The following is an 18,363-nucleotide window of genomic DNA, read 5'->3' as shown; positions in this document are numbered from 1 at the left end:
AAAATAGGGCGTCTTAAGGCCACAAGGCTCCCCGTTTTGCAAGAGTAGGGTGAAGGCTGTCACACTGTTTGCAGCCTTACCCCTGCTTTTATGCAGAGAGGCTGTTTCCTTGGACTCAACCATGTAACCAACCAGTCACAGAGGGGCAACCTCACAGTTGATCCAAGGCCCACCCTCACCATATGACTATATATAGTAAACAGTATTTCAATATTCTATATATCAAATATATGTAACACGCAAGAAGTACAAGGAGTTAATATTGTTCCCGTACAAAATTAAATTAATAATTGAATTTAATTCTCATTGATTGAATACTTCACATGCAGCACATATGCATATTATAAAAATTAAAACCAATAAAATCCCTACAAAAGTATAAACATATTGAATGTTCTGTTAAAAAATAACTTTTTATATCGAAAAAGAAGAGATTTTATTATGGAGAAGAACAAGTACAACAAGGAGCATAAGAAATCCTCCTTAAAAGATACAAGAACAAAAGAACAAAAAAACAAAAAAAAATCAAAAGAAATCAAAAACAGCACAGCCAACCAATCAAACCGTTAATCAGAAAATGAAATCCCTTTGAAACATCCTGCTGCAAAGGCCAACAAGGAGGCCAGACACTGAATCCTATCTGAAAGCATAATAGAGAACATCTTCTCCCCAATAAAAATATGATCATTCTGCTCCAACCAAATCCTACCCCTTTCAGGTTTGAGAGTATGTGGTTGAATCATGCGATGTTTGAGCCATTGGTTAGGGATTCCAAGGGTGAGGATGTGAAGAGAGGTTGGGAAAGTTTTAGATTCATGAGGAAATTGTAACGGTTGAGGAGATATTAAAAATATGGAATAAGGAGGAGTTTGCAGATGTTAGGATTTGAAAATCAAGCATTTTAGGTGAGTTGGCGGTCTCGAATGAAAAAGAGAATGAGGATATTCTTTCAAAAAGTGAATAGGCTGGAAGAGTTTCAATTAAACATGAGTTGAAAGAGGTAATATTCCAGGAATTGAGGAGTTGGAGACAAAAGACCAAATTCAAATGGGTTAAAGATGGTTACTGTAATTCCTCTTTTATCAACAAGCTATTTAATGGGACCAAGAGTTAAAACTTGATTAGGGAGCTGTTTAGAGGGGGTCCACAATTGACCAATGATTGAGGGGTTAGAGCGGGATCCTATTTCCAATGATTAGATGCACTGGTTAGAGAGACTATTTGATGAGGAAGTGAGGGGGTGGTTTTGGGATAGATAAAGACATGGCACCGGGCTCGGACAGTTCTAGCATGGCTTTCTTCCTAGATTGTTAAGGGTGAGTTGTTGAAAGTTTTCATTGTTTTTTATGGGAATGGATTCTAAATAAGAGTATTAATTCCAATTTTATAGCCTTGGTGCCTAAAAAAGCTAGATCTTCCAAGGTAAAGGATTTTAGACATGCTAGTCTTGCCTCTAGTGTGTATAAGATTATCAATAAAGTGTTCACTAATAGGTTGAGTTTGGTGCTCAATGACACTATTTCGAGTGCTAAGATTGCCTTTGTAAGTGTTAGCTAATAGGTTGAGTTTTGTGCCCAATGACACTATTTCGAATGCTCAGAGTGCCTTCGTGGGAGAGAGACAAATAGTGGATGCTATTTTGGTGGCCATTGAGGTGGTGGAGGATATTCATAGGAAAAAGAAGAGGGGGTTCATTTTCAAGCTAGATTTTGAGAAAACTTATGATAGAGTTTGTTGGAGCTTTCTAGATAAGGTCTTTCTGAAAAAATATTTTGGTGAGCGTTGGTGTGGGTGGATTGGGAGTTGTTTGTCTAATGTGTGGTTCTCAATTATTGTAAATGGTGAACCCGAATCTTGTTTTACCGCTTTAAGAGGCATTCGACAAGGAGACCCATTATCTTCCTTTTTGTTCGTCCCTGTAGTTGACATCTTGAGTAGGATGACAGATGGGGCTGTTGATAAGGGGTTGGTAAAAGGTTTAGATGTGGGGAGTGAGGAGGTGGTGATTTTTAATCTTCAATTTGCTAACGATACCATTTTCTTCCTTGATGATCATAGCCCATAACTAGGAGAATCCCAGTTACTCTTCAAGTTTCAAAAACAGTTTTTGGGCTTAAAATTAATATGGGGAAGAGTGGGTTAGCAGCCTTAAACATACCCATTGACAGAGCTAGGGGGTGGGATGCAGACATGGGGTGTGATTTATTGTCTTGGGCCTTGACTTACTTAGGGTTCTTTTGGGAGGGAATCCTAGAGTGGCGGATTTTTGGAATCCAGTAGTGGAAGGATGATGAAGAGATTAGACAGGTAGAAGGGGGCCCTCTTCTCTCTTGGAGATAAGAGAAAATATTTTGTATACTAGCAGAAGCTCTGTCCCCACCCCCTTCTTCTCTTTAGGAAATCTCACCACATTAAAATCACCTCCCACCATTTACATGTGGGAGCAGAAACAATAAATAGAGTAAAGTTCTTCCCAGTGCAAAGGCCTATATACTGAGGAAACCCACCACTGCCCCCTCCCTCTCACTTCAAAAACACTGAGAGGGTACAAAACCCTGCCTGTGTCCACTCTAGATACATACCAAGAGTCCTACATGACAAGGATGCCACCAAATGTGTCGCGCAAGGGCAAAAATTCCCAATCCTTACTATGGCCTTCCAAATACTTCTAACAACCCCCGATCTACCATTTCCATTTTAGTTTCCTAGATAAGAACTATGCCCAAGGAATACTTTACCAAGACTTCCTTAATCAAGTTCCTTTTCCTAGTCCCCCCTAAACCTCTAACATTCCAACTTACTATCTTCATAATTTGACACGGTCCCCCCACCCCTCCTTCCCACCCCTTTAATGCCCTCTGTTTTTTTTTTTTTTTTTTCTTTTGATAAAATAAGAAGCTAAATTAGATAGAAAGAAGGGAAGATACAATGTGTGGGGACAAGGAGTCCACCAAATTAAAACAATAAAAAAACCTAGGAAAAAGAGGAAAAAAAATAAAACACTAGTCAACCCCTTAACAAACAACAATACACAATTTTAACCAAGTAAACCCCTTTTCAACCCCTTTCCATCATAATTTACTAAGCTTTTCAACTTCACTAATTCCCTTTGTCCCTTCAACTTTCAAATTTTGCTACCATCTATGCGCACTTCATTTCCTCCAAAATCACACAATTTTAAGCCCATTTTATTCAAAAGATATTGTGCTTCTAAGTCCTTCTTAGGAACCTCCTCCACGAAGTAGGCAAAATTCCATCCCTTCACTGTAAATTGTTAACCAGATCATCACTATAAAAGATAGAAACTCCCTAAAGTCCTTCCAACGAGGTTAGATGGACATAAGATAAATCCCCAATCTCTTCACAAGAATCTGAAACATACCCATATTATTCTTGGATCTCATCTAACAACAGCCCCCCACCTCTATCAATCTCACTAACATCATCACTTCCTAATCTAAGAAGTACCCCCATTTCTTTCCCTCTTTTTCTTTACTTACCCCAAAACTACATCCAACCTTCCCCTTTGCATCCAAATCAATTAGGATTCTCAAATCAATTAGGATTTCTAATTAATGCGTTATGGTTCCCAAACCAATTGAGATTCTATTTAATCTTAGGATTATTTAATGTTTGTTAGGATTCCCAAATCAAGTGGGATTCTATTTAATGTTAGGATTATTTAATGTTTGCTCAGATTCCCTAATCAATTAGGATTCGAGGGGATATTTTAAATTCCTAATAGGAGTAAGTTTCTCTACCCTATATAAGTGTAACCCCTACGGGACTTTTGGCATTGAAACAATGAAACAATAACATAATTCATAGACGTTGGCTAATTTGGAAGCAAATCCCCTCGAAGTAGTCAAACCCTATTTTCTCTTACTATTTTCCCTTTTTAAAATTTTCCCAATTTCTCCACAATAAAACCCCAGGGCCTTATCATTTGGTATCAGAGCATGAGTTCTTGTGGATGTTGTTAACCTGCCGACAAAAGCAAGATCTTGGAATTCTTGATCTTCACTCATACTCAATGGCCTCGGAAAATTCAGCAAAGTCCCAAATGGAAGCTAGGCTAAAGGTTGATCATAGCAATATGTTCAAGTCTCAATTTGAAGCGATATAGGCATCACTCTCTAAACTACTCATTACATCTTCCCATAAAGAGAGAAGATGATGTCTCTATTGATATTTATGTTGGATATTTAAAATTAAAAAACAAAAAAAAAACTATCTATTTAATAAATATTATATAATTGTTGTGTTTTATTTTAATAAAGTATACATTGAATTAAATATATTAGTTTTAATGTTTTAAAACATTAACTACTACTTTAACGGCTTCGTATTTATGATGCTGGAAGTTACACTTAATTTTACCTATATAAATTGAGATCCAACTTCATTTCAAGATACATTTTTCTTCTTCAAAACAACTCTACCTTCTATTCTCTCTTAAGATGTATATTATGTTGGGTAATTAAAAAACACTACATCTCTTATCACTATGGTGTTTGTGAGTGCACACAAAACCGAGCCAGCTAAGTAATCCTAGAGGTCATGCGCGCAGTAACTATATGCACTAATGAAAGGAATAATGAGATTCGGGAAGAAAGGGAAGCTTAGCCCTAGGTATATTGGTCCGTTTGTGATATTGGAAAGAGTTGGCCCAATTGCCTATAGGTTACATTACCCCCAGCATTGTCCAGAATCCACGATGTATTTCATGTGTCCATGTTGAAGAAATACATCCTGAATTCATCTCACATAATAAGTTATGAATCACTAGAGATTGGTGGGACCTTGTCATATGAAGAAATACCAATTCAGGTCTTAGATCATAAAGAGCAAGAATTATGCACCAAGAAAATTTTTCTAATGAAAGTACTCTGTAGGAACCATGCAGTGGAGGAAGTCTCGTGGGAATTGGAGGAGGAGATGCGTCAGAAGTACCCACACCTATTTAGTGGGGTTCAGCAGTAGTTAGAGAGGAAAGGTAATGGCTCAGGTGAGGAATCATGTAAGTAAATAGATTTTGTTTTGTACAGGTTAATCAGTTGTATGTAATAGTTTTTGGTTTTTGGTTGGTTTTGGGAGAATTTTGTTTGGTTATTGTAATCTCCCAGAACCGTAAATGTGACCACAGTTTCCTCCACCATAAGTGAGAGTAATTAATAAAATTTCAACATTTTATTTAAGGATTGGTGCAAGAGATGAATGGAAAATTTCAAGAACGAAATTTTTATAACGAGGGGAGGATATAAAGATCCGAAAAAATAATAAATGAAAATGATAAAGAAAAGAGGGGGAAAGAAATTTAAAGGGGCATCAGCATGGGTTCATCAACGAACTCATAGTTTTCGTCGACGAACGTCTTTCTTGGTATCGTCGACGAGTACACGTGTCTCATCAACGAGAAGTTACCGAGAGCAGGAAATTCAGGCCATTAAGGGGTCGTCGACGAACTCATTATCCTCGTCGACGAGCACCCTTCAGCGGTTCCACAAACCAAACAGAGGCCAAAGTATAATGCATCAAAAGCCTGTAGATTTATGAAAATTTTACAGCATTCCATAACATCACGCCACCATCACTTTTTTCAAAACCTTGATCAAGCAATTTCTAGTGCACTATTTATAGTCATTAGAATCACATTGTTAGTGACACGAGTAAACAGCTCATGCAGTTCAAATTTGTTACAAAACTGCAGCCAAATTAACTAAGTTAAGCATAGAACCAGCATTGATTACAGGACCATGGCTCTGACTCCAGTCACGTGCATAAAAGTTCAATTTGGAAGCAACACCAACGAAAACACTCCCACGTACCAGAATCTCAAAGAAGTCGACTGAAATGGCGACCCGAGACAGAAATCAAGCACGGCATCCTTCCTACTCCCAATCCCAATCACTTCGACAGACCCAGAATCAAGCCAGAAATCCACGTTTTCCGCGTCGCTATTTGTGTTTTGATACTCGTTAACCGAAGAATCTTTCTTTAAGTTCAAAGATATCCGAAGAGGCTTCGAAACACAGTTCCATCTTCTGCGAAACAGCGTGCGATAAGACAAGTAGCCATTGAATGCAAGCGTGAAAGAGGGGCAGAAGGAGGATCGAGACACCGGGCGAATATTGGTGGGCAGGGGAAGCTCCATAGAAGAGGGCATCAGTTACGGCTAGCCGACAGCGTTTTGAATATGCTTCACATCTTGGCGCTGAAGTGTTGGGAGAGTAAATCGGCAAATCGGTGCAGGAGCTGGACTTGACTGCTAGACTGTTCTTTGATCAGCGAGGGAAAGAAGAGAAGAAAAAAATGCCACAATCCGTAACTGGCGCTACTTGAGGGATTGACGTTTCGTGGCTGACACCATAGCCAGTCAGGCAGTTACCCACCGGACTTCCATTGGAAATATAGGCAACGAACGAACTACCCTGCAAAACGCCCGTCTAAAACGGGTCTGAAAAAGTTAACCCATTTAATAATTGGACGGGACACGGGTCAATTCGTTTATAAACGGGTTAAGTGGGTTTGTGCGAGCTTCAGCCCCCCTTCACTTCAAGCCTTTACGACTTCACACCTCACGGTTCAGTGGTTCACAATCACACACAAAAAAAAAAAAAACCCTAAGGCTGAGTAAACTTCCCGACTCCCTAACCCTAACCCACGCCGCGCCTCTCCAGTCTCCACTTCTAGTCTCCTCGTCTGGCCGCCTAGGTCATCTCTGACCTCTCGGCTCTTAGCTCTCACTCTTTCTGTCTCTCAGATTGTCAATCCTCTCCAACTCTCCTCTCTAGTCTGGCAGTCCTGAGTCTCCTTTCCTCTCCTTTGGTGACTGGTGCGCTGCTACGTGCCGGACCTGCCAGTTGTCATCTCCTGCGAACGATCCACTCGGACCACTCCACACATTGAGCAGATCGAGTCATCGTCTCCTCCAGGTGCCACGGACCACTACCACAAGCGTCAATCCCCCCCCCCCAAGCTCCACAGACCACTTCTCCACACCTCCAGCATCCAGCTGCTACACGATAAGATTAAGCTCCCTCACAATCCACAGACGCAGAGGACCAGTCGACCAGAGGTGGAGCCGTGGAGGTAAGATTTTTTAGTATTTTTATCTATTTTTTGTCATATTTCTAAACTTTATCTAAGAACTCAAAATGCATGCTTTAGAAATTAGAATGTTTACTTTGATATCCCTTTTCATTATATATTTTTACACAATAGATTTCTCAATTTTTTCCATAGTTTATTTAGTGAAGTAAGTTGATGAGTGATGATTCTTATGACAGTAAGGATGCATCCAAATTGAAGGACTCTACTTTTTCATGTGTTTGGGCTTTGTCCACAATTGATCTTCAATCCTTAGTACAACATGCCTAATTTGTGTTTGATTTAGGTGTGTAATGGACTGCTGTTGGTTGTTGGTTTCATGGATTCGTGATGAATAAATAGTAGATAAATGTTTATTGTGTTTCCCCTACAGAAAATAAAAGAATAATTAGTTGTCTCACACACACACACACACACACACACAAACACATACACACATGCATACTGCTACTACTAGACTTCCTAATAATATTATCCTGATTCCATTTTCGTAGCAACTTCCTTCCGTGCACATATATTTATACAATTTGTTGCAAAAAAAAAAACTAACGATTTTTTAGTTAAGAATTTTTATAAAACGCAGATTTGTGTTTGTTGTATAAAATTTTCATTATTTTCTTTATTTTACTATTTTCCGGAGTCTTAACAATTTTTCTTTGTTAGGGAATTAGTCTGGTGCGAAAGCCCAAGACACCTAGCGTATCAAAAAAAAAATATTCTTTGTTAGGAAGAATACAAATTGCAAATAATGGACACCATAAACTTGGATTTTGATGATGAGTGTAATATTACTCCATCTTCAAATAAATCTGAAAAGAACAGTTCTTCCATCAATGATGACACTAGTAAAAAGAGACAACGTAGAAAGACATCAACTGCTTGTGATGAATTATATTTGTTACCTATAGATGTTGATGGAAAATAGAAGGCAAAATGTAAAAAATGTGGGGCTGAATATGTTGCTAATGCTTCAACCCATGGGACGGAAAATTTGAGACGCCACATTAATAGTTGTCCATTACATGATAACTATGATGTGAAGCAGATGCATATGGATTATGGAACCAAACTTCATGCAAAAAAAATTGAGCAAGATGTTTATCGTAAGAAGATGACAATTGTCATAATAAAACATTGCTATCCTTTTTCATAGGTTGAGCATGAAGGAAATCGAGATGTGCATAAATATCTTAATCCTAATGTTAAACCAATTGCTGGGAACACTACTAAGGCTGATGTTTTGAAAATACATAAAAGGGAGAAGGAGAAACTTAAACTTACACTACAAAGTGTTTTTGGTAGAGTGTGTTTGGCTTCTGATTGTTGGTCTTCTCCTACAACTGAAGGATATTTATGTATTACAGTTCATTTTGGGGATGAAAATTGGGTTTTGCATAGTAAGATCATTAACTTTTCTCATATGCCACCCTCACATTCTGGAGTTGCTTTATCAGAAAAAACATTTAATGTATTGAAGGAATGGGGTATTGATAGGAAAATATTTTCCATCACATTGGATAATGCAACTACTGATGATAGTATGCAAGATGTTCTATCAAGTCAATTGTCTTTGCAAGCTTTAGTAAGTGGCGGTGAATGTTTTCATGTAAGGTGTTGTGCTCATATTTTGAATCTTATTGTTCAAGAAGGCTTAAAAGTGATTGAACGTGTTGTATATAACATTTGAGAAAGTGTCAAGTATATTAAGGGTTCATAAGGCAGAAAACTTAAGTTTGAAGAATGCATTAAACAAGTTGGTATACTTGCTTCAATCAGTTTGCGCTTGGATGTACCAACTAGGTGGAATTCAACTTTCATGATGAAAGAAAGTGCTCTCATATATCGATGAGTTTTAATTCATTATGTTTTACTTGATGTAAATTATAAGTATTGTCCGTCAAATGAAGAGTGAAATAGAGCTGAGGTCATTTGCAATTTCTTGAAGCCATTTTACGACATGACAAAACTCTTCTTGGGTTCGGATTATCCTACATCTAATTTGTATTTTTCAAATATATGGAAAATTCAATTGCATTTACTTGAAACAATGGAAAATTCGGATTACATTGTTAATGGTATGGCTGCAAAAATGAAAGAGAAGTTTGATAAATATTGGAAGTGTTATAGTGTCGTTTTGGCATTTGCAGTTGTTCTTGATCCTGATTACAAGTTTCAATTTGTCGAATTTTGTTACTCAAAGATTGATTCCTCCACTTCTTGGCAAAAGTTAAATCTCCTTCGTCAGAAGTTGTACTCTTTATTCCAAGATTATGCAAACAGATCAAAATCTTCTTTGAAATCTACTGCTCCATCTACTAGGGGTACTGGTGGTAGTGACAATCTCATTAAAGAAGAGCTTTCGGTAACTTCATTTATATTTTCTAATTTTTCATTTCTTATTTTATATATTATTTTTAGCTGTTATATTTATATTGTTTGTTTTTCTATTCTAATATATGACAAGAATTTGAATTTTATGAAAGCCAATATTGTGCTACTACAAAAAAATCTCAATTAGATTTATATTTGGAAGAGCCCAAGCTAAATCGTGTGGAACATGCTGAAATGGATATATTGCGGTATTGTAAAGATAATCGATTTCGATATCCTGATTTATCTCTTATGGCGCGTGATGTACTTACTATTCCTATCACCAGCGTTGCATAAGAATCTGCATTCAGCATTAGAGCCCAGGTTCTTAACAAATATCGAAGATCACTTTTGCCGAAAAATGCAAGAGCATCGATAACAACTCGAAGTTGGTTGTTTGGTTATGCAAGTATGCATTTTTCTTTTGAGTTTTCCAATATTATTTCAATAATTTCAATAATTACATTTTATTTACTTTCATATCCTTTATCAATTGTTATTGTTTCTTATTTATTATCAATTTATTTTGTCATTATAGTGGATCCAAGTGAAGAAAGAGAAGAAGCTGAATAATTAGAAGTCAAATTTGAAAATCTTTTGATTAATGATTTGGGAGAAGCTTCTACAAACAATCATCGCTAATTAAGTTTTTTTGTTGTCTTTTGAAAATTGTACTCTTGTGAATTTTTATGGAACTCGTTTAAATTTGGTTTTGTTTCTAAATATTTAAGTGTTTTATTTTTTAAGATTATGTTTTGATTGTGGGACTTGAATATTTGATTCATGTGTTATGCACTTATTAAATATTTTACATTTAGCTTTATATGTAAATATTGTCGGACTCATTTAAATTTAGATTTATATATAAATATTTTATGCATGTATTATGCATATTTAATATTTTTAGAGGTGTGTGTGTGTGTTTTTTTTTAATTTTACATTTTAAAAAAAATGTATTCATTAATATTATTTTTTACATTTTATGTTCTTTTTATTTAGAAATTAATAAATATAATGCAGTTTTTTTTTTTTAAATGTCATTTTATATGAAATTTTAAAAAAATTTAAAATCAAAAAAATTATATTTTTTTAAACAAGTGACCCGTTACCCACCCGTTGGCATGTATGTGATCCGTTTAACATTGACCCATTTATGACTCGACCCATCTATGACCCGACCCGTTAGTGACCCGCCCAAACCCGGCCCGCCTGCCCACTCGTTTTGCTAGGCCTAGAACGAACACACAGAAGGACCTCGGGAAAAATCTAATGATTTTTTTTTACTTAAAAGGCACTAATAAATCATATTACGACCAAAATACAATTCTTATGAATAAAAGAATCATAATTTCAGTCTAGATATTATAGAATTGATCTTTATTTTATAAAATAAAAAAGATAGCCCTCACTCACAAAATTCATATACATGCAAGGTTCGATGAAAGGACGGGCCACAATAAATCTATGATATGCAACTTTACCTTATATTTTTATAAGAGATTATTTCCACGCCTCAAACCCACCACACGACGACAATCATGGAATGAAATTCATTTTATAATAAAAAATTTTAAAAACAACCACAAATTCTAATAATACTAATTATTATTATTAATAGTATAATGAAAATAATAGAATGATCACAATAACAATAAATAATATTTATTATTTTAAAGTAATAATAACAATAAAAACAATATTAATGATTAAAAAGACCAAAATAATAATTTTTATTATTACAAAAAAAATAAAAATAATAATAACTACAATAAAAATAATATTTATTATTCTAAAATAATGATAACAACAAAAGCAATAATAATAAAAAAATCAAAAATAACTATTATTATTTTAAGGATAAAAATTATTATAAAAATAATAGAAATAGTAATAACAACAATAACCAATAATAATTACACTAATAATCACTATTGTGAAAATAATAAAATTAATAATACTCAAACAAAAACAACAATAAATAGTAATCTTAATTGTTATTATTATTTGAAAAACAATGACAAATAATAATAATTACAATAACAATAATAACAAGTCCCCACGGACATGGCGCAATGGAAAGACATCAGCACATAAGAAAGAGTATCGGGGTTTCAATTCCAAGTATATACACTCACGGAACCAGCGATACCTGTGGATGGTAAGAATTTACTCTGTGAGCCAGTGGGGACCATGGATGGTGAGAGTTTGCTCTGTGACCCAATGGGGATCGTGGATGGTGAGAGTTTTCTATGAGCTAGTGGGGACCGTAGATGATAATGGAGATGTGTCTCGGGGGTCAGGTTGGCTGAACGTCCAACTGATGCACAAAAGTCGTGTCTGTATTTTGGACTTTACCTGATTAACGAGACCTAGGGGGAGGACGCTGATCCGTAAGTTTGGTGCCGCACTAAGGTATCCGAAGGACTTTTTGGTAACTGGAGTTCCTATGTAATAAAAAAAAAAAAAACAATAATAACTATTGACCTTATAGGTCATGCCCAGTTTTGATAATGACAAATACTCATGTATTTAATGAATATCTAGTTCATGTGCAGGTCTATATTAGTAGATATATTGATGGCACGTGAAAGTTAAAGTTGGAAGACCCAATTCATATTGTACTCTATTTTATGTTGTAATATAATTCATATGCAGAGGGTCTGTAATAGTAAATAGGGTTTGGTTTGTAATAAGCTCACACACATCACATGCATGATATAATATGTAAGCTCAAACCAACCATAAACTAGAGTGACCTTAGAATGACCTTAGGGTCGGTCGACCGACACCAGACTTTTTCAGTGTCTTTAATTGAACAAAAATGACCCTAGGACACACACCATTGCACCTATGTATGTTAGGCACTTGATTAGGATTTGTGTGACTCAAAACAGGACTGGAAGGCACACATTGTGCACTTTTGGTCGATCAACCAAGGCAGTTCATTCTGCCTCAGTTGACCAAAACAAGCTTATGTCAACAGTTGACCAAGATCTTGGTCAACTGAACCAGTGTAGTTCAAATCCCCCTTGTCGACCAAAACCCCATGAGGTCAGCATATTAACCATCTGGTCGACCGAACCAAATTTGTACACCAACTACCTGGTCAATCGAGGGTCCTCAAGAGAAATCCCAACTGTCTGGTCAACCGAACCATTCAGTTCAAAATGACCTGGTCGACCGAACCTCAGCAAAATGGAAAATCGCCTTTTGGACAGGCACTTTCGGTCGACCGAGTCTTTAGTTCAAAAGTGTCTTGGTTGACCAAATCATATGAACTCTAGTCAACCGAAATGGTTTTGGTCGACCGGACCTCTCGGGTTGTCCTGATTTTTACCGCTGTTAAAATTTTTTAAATAGGGTTAAAATAATTAAAAGGTCATTAAACTTTCTTAATAATTCCCAATAGGTCCCCAACGGTTATAACTCATGGGGTGTCTATATATACCCCTTAATTTGGGAAAACTAGTAACTTGATTAGCAAACAAAAATCCAAAATTTTCTCTCAAGCAAAAATATATCCTACTGCTCATACTCTCTCATATACCACTTAAACTTACCTTCTTCATTTTTCTATATCATTTGTAAGTGTATTGAGTGTTGGTATTTAGAGGTTTGCTCTCTCATTTGTTGAGTGTTTGAATTGATTTTTTACGAAAGCATAACCTAAGTATTCTTAGGAGGCTTTGCTAATGAGCCTACCCTAAGAAGACTTGTGTTGAACTTCCGAGTGTTGCATTCTCGTTGCAATAACTTAGGAAGTTTGTATTTTTTTTTTGGCTTGCAAAAATATTTTCAAACTTACTCAAATATCTTGTGGAATCATTATTGGTATCTTTGTGAAAAGATATTTGTGTTTGAGATATTAATCTTTGTGACAATTTTTATTCAAGTATACATCATTTGCTAAATACAAAGATTGCATATCCTTTGCAAACCAAGCTTATATACTATTTGAAGTGATTGACATATTTAGCTATTTAGAATATTTGAAACTTGCATGATATCTTTGATTGAGCATCTTGATTGAGAATATCCGGAAATACAAAGATTGCATGTTGACACTCTCACATACGCATTACACTGATAGAAAATATATCTGAGAGTTGAACTATTTAGACCACACTGAACTTACATATTAAATCATTTGTGGTGTATGTGATTGAACGCATTTGGGTACAAATTTGCTTTAAATGAAAACACTTTCATATTATACTATTGATTGTAAATATGAGTGATTCCAGGCGTGACCTATGGGGGTGGTAATCCAGCCCGGTAAGGATAGGTGTAAAGGTTGAGGTCAGCCCTGTGCTAATTGACCTGGTTTGTATAGGTGCCGCTCCACCTGTTTAAGTGAGCAAGTTATAGTGGTAATCCTTGTGCTTGTTAGTCAAGGTGGGGACGTAGGCAGTTGGCCGAACCTCGATAACATATCTACGTGTCACACTCTCTTTACTGCTTTTTGGTGTTTGTGTGATTGATTAAATTGCTTTATTTACTTTCTGGTATATATTTACTTTACTTGCACTAGATTGACCATATAGGGTTGTGAATATACTGGTGTTAGGAGATTGACCTAGGGATTAAATTTTAAAAATACCAATTCACCCCCCCTCTTGGGATCGCGGTAAAGCTAACAATTGGTATCAGAGCCACGTAGCATAAAGTAGTTGTTATTTTGCAAAAATATCACATATGACTCATAGCTCAGTGACCCCTTTCCCTGAGGGACCATCTTCCACATGACTTCCTATTTTTAGTGGTGTTAATTACACCTTCTAGAAACAGAGGATGCGCATCTACCTTCAGAATACTGATTGGAAGGTGTGGAGGATTGTCTCTAAGGGAAACTATGTCCCTATGAAAACTGAGGTTGCAGCTAGGGTTCCTAAGACTGAGGATGAATATGATGATGATGATATGAAAGCTGTTAGTCTTAATGCCACTCCCATGAATATTTTATACTGTAGTCTTGATGTAAATGAATTTAATAGGATTATGGCATGTTCTACTGTAAAAGAAATATGGGATAAGTTAGAGGTCACATATGAGAGTACTAGAGATGTGAAAGACAGTAGGAAAGATATGTTGACCAGTGAGTATGAGGCCTTTAGAATGAATGTAGGTGAGTCTATTCAGAGTATGTATACTAGATTCACACACATCATAAACTCACTGCATGCATTAGGAAAGACCTATCCCACATATGAGATGATTAGGAAGATCCTCAAAGGCTTACCTCATGTTTGGGAAGCCAAGGCTACGACCATTGCTGAGGGTAGAGACCTTAAAACTATGACCTTAGATGAATTGATAGGTTCCTTGATTACTTATGAATTGTCCATAAATGAGAGACTTAATGAGCATAATAGGGCTAAGAAAGTGACTGCATTGAAAGCATCTAAGAACACATCTAGTGAGTGCAGTGAGTCTGACACTGATGATGAAATGGCCATGCTAACCAGAAAAATTTTTCAGGAAGAACAGGAAGCCATTTAAAAAATATAGAGACTCTACAAATGAGAAGGAAGAGTCCAGCAAAAGAAAAGAAAAATCAAATGCCCCTACGTGCTATAACTGCAACAAGGTGGGACACATCAAACCCGACTGCCCACTGCTAAAAAAGGAGGCTAAGAAAAAGAAGAAAGCCATGAAGGCTGGGACTTCATGGGACCAATTCAGCAGCAGCGACTCGGATTCAGATCATAGTGACATGGAGGTCGCTAATCTGTGCTTGATGGCACACGAGGATAAGGTATTGTCTTCTAGTTCATCATCTTCTTATTATTCATCTGATGATTGTGATTCTGACAGCATGCCTACATTTAGAGAATTACAGTTTGAATATATTCGTGTTTTAAAATTGTTAGGTAAAATGACCAAAGAGAATAATGATTTGAAAAAAAAAAAGTGAAAATTAGTCAAAATTATTTAATATGGCAAAAACCTCTTATGCCTCTATTTTAAAAGAAAATGATGCTACTATTGTTGAGCTTGAGAGGAAATTGGAGGATAGTTCCAAAATCATTTTAAAATTCACTAAGGGGCAAAGAAAATTTTAAAAAATTACTTGGTGCCAAAAGAAACTCCTTAAGTAAAGAGGGTTTTGGTTTTAATGGTATTGAAAATGTTAGACGACCTAATCTTTACTTATGACATTTTGCACGTAGGACAAAATATCATATTCCTCCTAAAGAACCTAAGTGTAGATTAAAATATTTTAAATATAAACAGATTGGTCACATTCAATTTGATTGTCCACTTAGGAATAAGCATGCTAGAATTAGGAAGGTATGGGTAGTTTAAGGGAGATCCTGCTACTAACCCTTGAAGACCCAACAAAATTTGGGAACCAGTATCAGTCACTTAGCTTATTTTGTAGGTATGCCTAAGATCGTCCTCCTCCAAGGACCGGTGGTACTTAGATAGTGGATGCTCACGGCACATGACCGGCGACAAGGGAAAATTCACTTCAATTGTTCCCAAGGATGGAGGCTATGTGACATTTGGCGACAATGCCAAAGGACGCATCATCGGGGTAGGTAAGGTTGGTAAGGATTCCTCTCCTACTATTGATAATGTTTTGTTGGTTGATGGACTGAAACATAATCTACTTAGCATAAGTCAGTTGTGTGACATAGGATATAAAATACTTTTTGAAAATGACAAATACATAGTAGAAAATAAAACAAATCACAAAGTGCTTTTTACTGCTGATAGACATGAAAATGTTTATACTAGATCTCTTGATAATTTAGCTTCACAACAAATAACATGTTTTTCTGCTATAAATGAAACTAGTTGGTTGTGGCATAGGCGTTTGGGACATGCTAGCATGGATTTACTATCTAAACTTGTTAGAAAAGAATTCGTTAAATGCTTGCCTAAGATGTCTTTTGTAAAAGATAAATAATGTGATGCATGTCAAATGGGTAAGCAAACAAAATCTAGTTTTAAGAAAAAGAAATTCATATCTACTACTAGACCTTTGGAGATGCTTCACCTAGATTTATATGGACCTAATTTTGTGCAAAGTCTTGGTGGCAAATCTTATGCTTTTGTAATTGTGGATGACTTTTCTAGATTCACATGGGTGTTGTTTCTTGCACATAAAAATGAATCATGTGAACAATTCACCAAACTTTGTAGGAGAACTCAAAATGAAAAAGGATATAAAATCACTCACATAAGAAGTGATAAAGGCACGGAATTCAAAAATGAAAGCATAGAAAAATATTGTGACTTAGAGGGCATATCACATAACTTCTCTGCACCTAGGACACCTCAACAAAATGGTGTAGTAGAAAGAAAGAATAGGTCACTGCAAGAAATGGGTAGAACTATGTTGAATGAGCATAACTTACCTAAATATTTTTAGGCCGAGGCCATTAATACTGCATGCTATGTTATGAATAGGGTATTGATTAGACCATCAATTAATAAAACCCCTTATGAATTATGGAACAACCATAAGCTTAATATTTCCTATTTTCATGTGTTTGATTGTAAATGCTTTGTGCTTAGAGATAATGAACATCTAGGAAAGTTTGACTCAAAATCCGATGAAGGTATTTTCCTAGGATATGCATTTAATAGCAAAGCATATAGGGTTTTCAAAAAAAAAAAAACTTTAATTGTCATTGAATCTATTCATGTTGTGTTTGATGAGTCTAATCCATTTTCTAATAAAGATGATGAAGATGATATTGATATTAGAAAATGCTTAGAGAAAATGTCTATTGAAAACAATGCAAGTGAAAATCAGGAAGCAAATGAAAAATCACTTGAAGATAATGAAAATGGAAATCAGGAGTTGCCTAGAGATTGGAAATTCATTAGAAGTCATCCTATAGATCAAATCCTAGGCGAACCATCCCATGGTGTAGCCACAAGATCCTCCATGAGAAATATAGTGAATCATTCTACTTTTTTATCCCAAGAAGAACCTAAAAATATTAAAGAAGTCATAGAGGATGAGTCTTGGGTGATGTCCATGCAAGAAGAACTTAACCAATTTGAAAGAAGCAAAGTGTGGACCTTAGTTCCTAGGCCTAATGAGCACACCATAATTGGAACTAAATGAGTATATAGAAATAAGAAAGATGAGAATGGCGTAGTAACTAGGAATAAAGGTAGACTAGTTGCCCAAGGGTGTAACCAATAGGAAGGGATTGATTTTGATGAAACATATGCTCTTGTTGCTAGGTTAGTAGCCATTCGTATGCTACTTGCCTTTGCCGCTTTTAAAAAATTTAAATTGTTTCAAGTGGATGTTAAAAACACTTTTCTAAATGACTTTATTAATGAAGAAGTATATGTAGAACAACCACCCGGTTTTGAGAATCATAAATATCCCGATCATGTTTACCGATTGCCTAAAGCGTTGTATGGATTAAAACAAGCTCCTAGAGCTTGGTACGAGAGGCTTAGTGGTTTTCTACAAGAAAATGGGTTTACCCGTGGCAAGATCGACACTACACTTTTCATCAAGTCCAAAAATGATGATATGTTGCTTGTTCAAATTTATATGGACGATATCATTTTTGGAGCAACTAATGATGAGTTGTGTAATGAGTTCGCCAAATGCATGCAAAGTGAATTTGAAATGAGCATGATGGGTGAACTTAGTTTCTTCTTAGGGCTACAAATTAAGCAAGCGAATCACGGAACTTTCATATGCCAATCTAAATATATCAGGGAGTTGCTAAAGAAATTTAATATGGAAGATTGCAAAATTCTTAGTACACCTATGAACTCTTCCATTAAGCTAGATAAAGATGAGCAAGGAATCCCTGTTGATGTAAAATTGTATCGTGGCATGATTGGGAGTCTCCTATATCTCACTGCTAGTAGGCTTGATATTATATTTAGCGTGTGTATGTG

At 35.9% G+C, this 18,363-nt stretch overlaps 1 protein-coding gene across 6 annotated transcripts in view; it reads right to left on the bottom strand.

The window, feature by feature from the left end:
• LOC131154314 (protein ACCUMULATION AND REPLICATION OF CHLOROPLASTS 3, chloroplastic) overlaps positions 1 to 6,421 on the bottom strand; it is a 120,101-nt gene extending 113,680 nt beyond the window's left edge. For 4 of the 6 annotated variants that reach the window (XR_009136418.1, XR_009136419.1, XM_058107002.1 and 1 more), the window contains exon 1: positions 5,829 to 6,402. Coding sequence is in view for 4 of the 6 variants with exons in the window: in XM_058107002.1 (XP_057962985.1) it covers positions 5,829 to 6,166 (338 nt within the window). In the remaining 2 variants the exon portion in view is untranslated. Of the gene's footprint in view, positions 1 to 5,828 lie in introns of all 6 variants that reach the window. The other 2 variants (XM_058107003.1, XM_058107006.1) reach the window with 1 other exon arrangement.
• Positions 6,422 to 18,363: the final 11,942 nt, after the last annotated feature.

Source organism: Malania oleifera, chromosome 4 (assembly GCF_029873635.1).
Source record: "Malania oleifera isolate guangnan ecotype guangnan chromosome 4, ASM2987363v1, whole genome shotgun sequence".
Lineage (NCBI taxonomy): Eukaryota > Viridiplantae > Streptophyta > Magnoliopsida > Santalales > Ximeniaceae > Malania > Malania oleifera.
The sequence above is the reverse complement of the archived record's forward strand: the minus strand, read 5'-3'. Positions and strand labels throughout refer to the sequence as shown.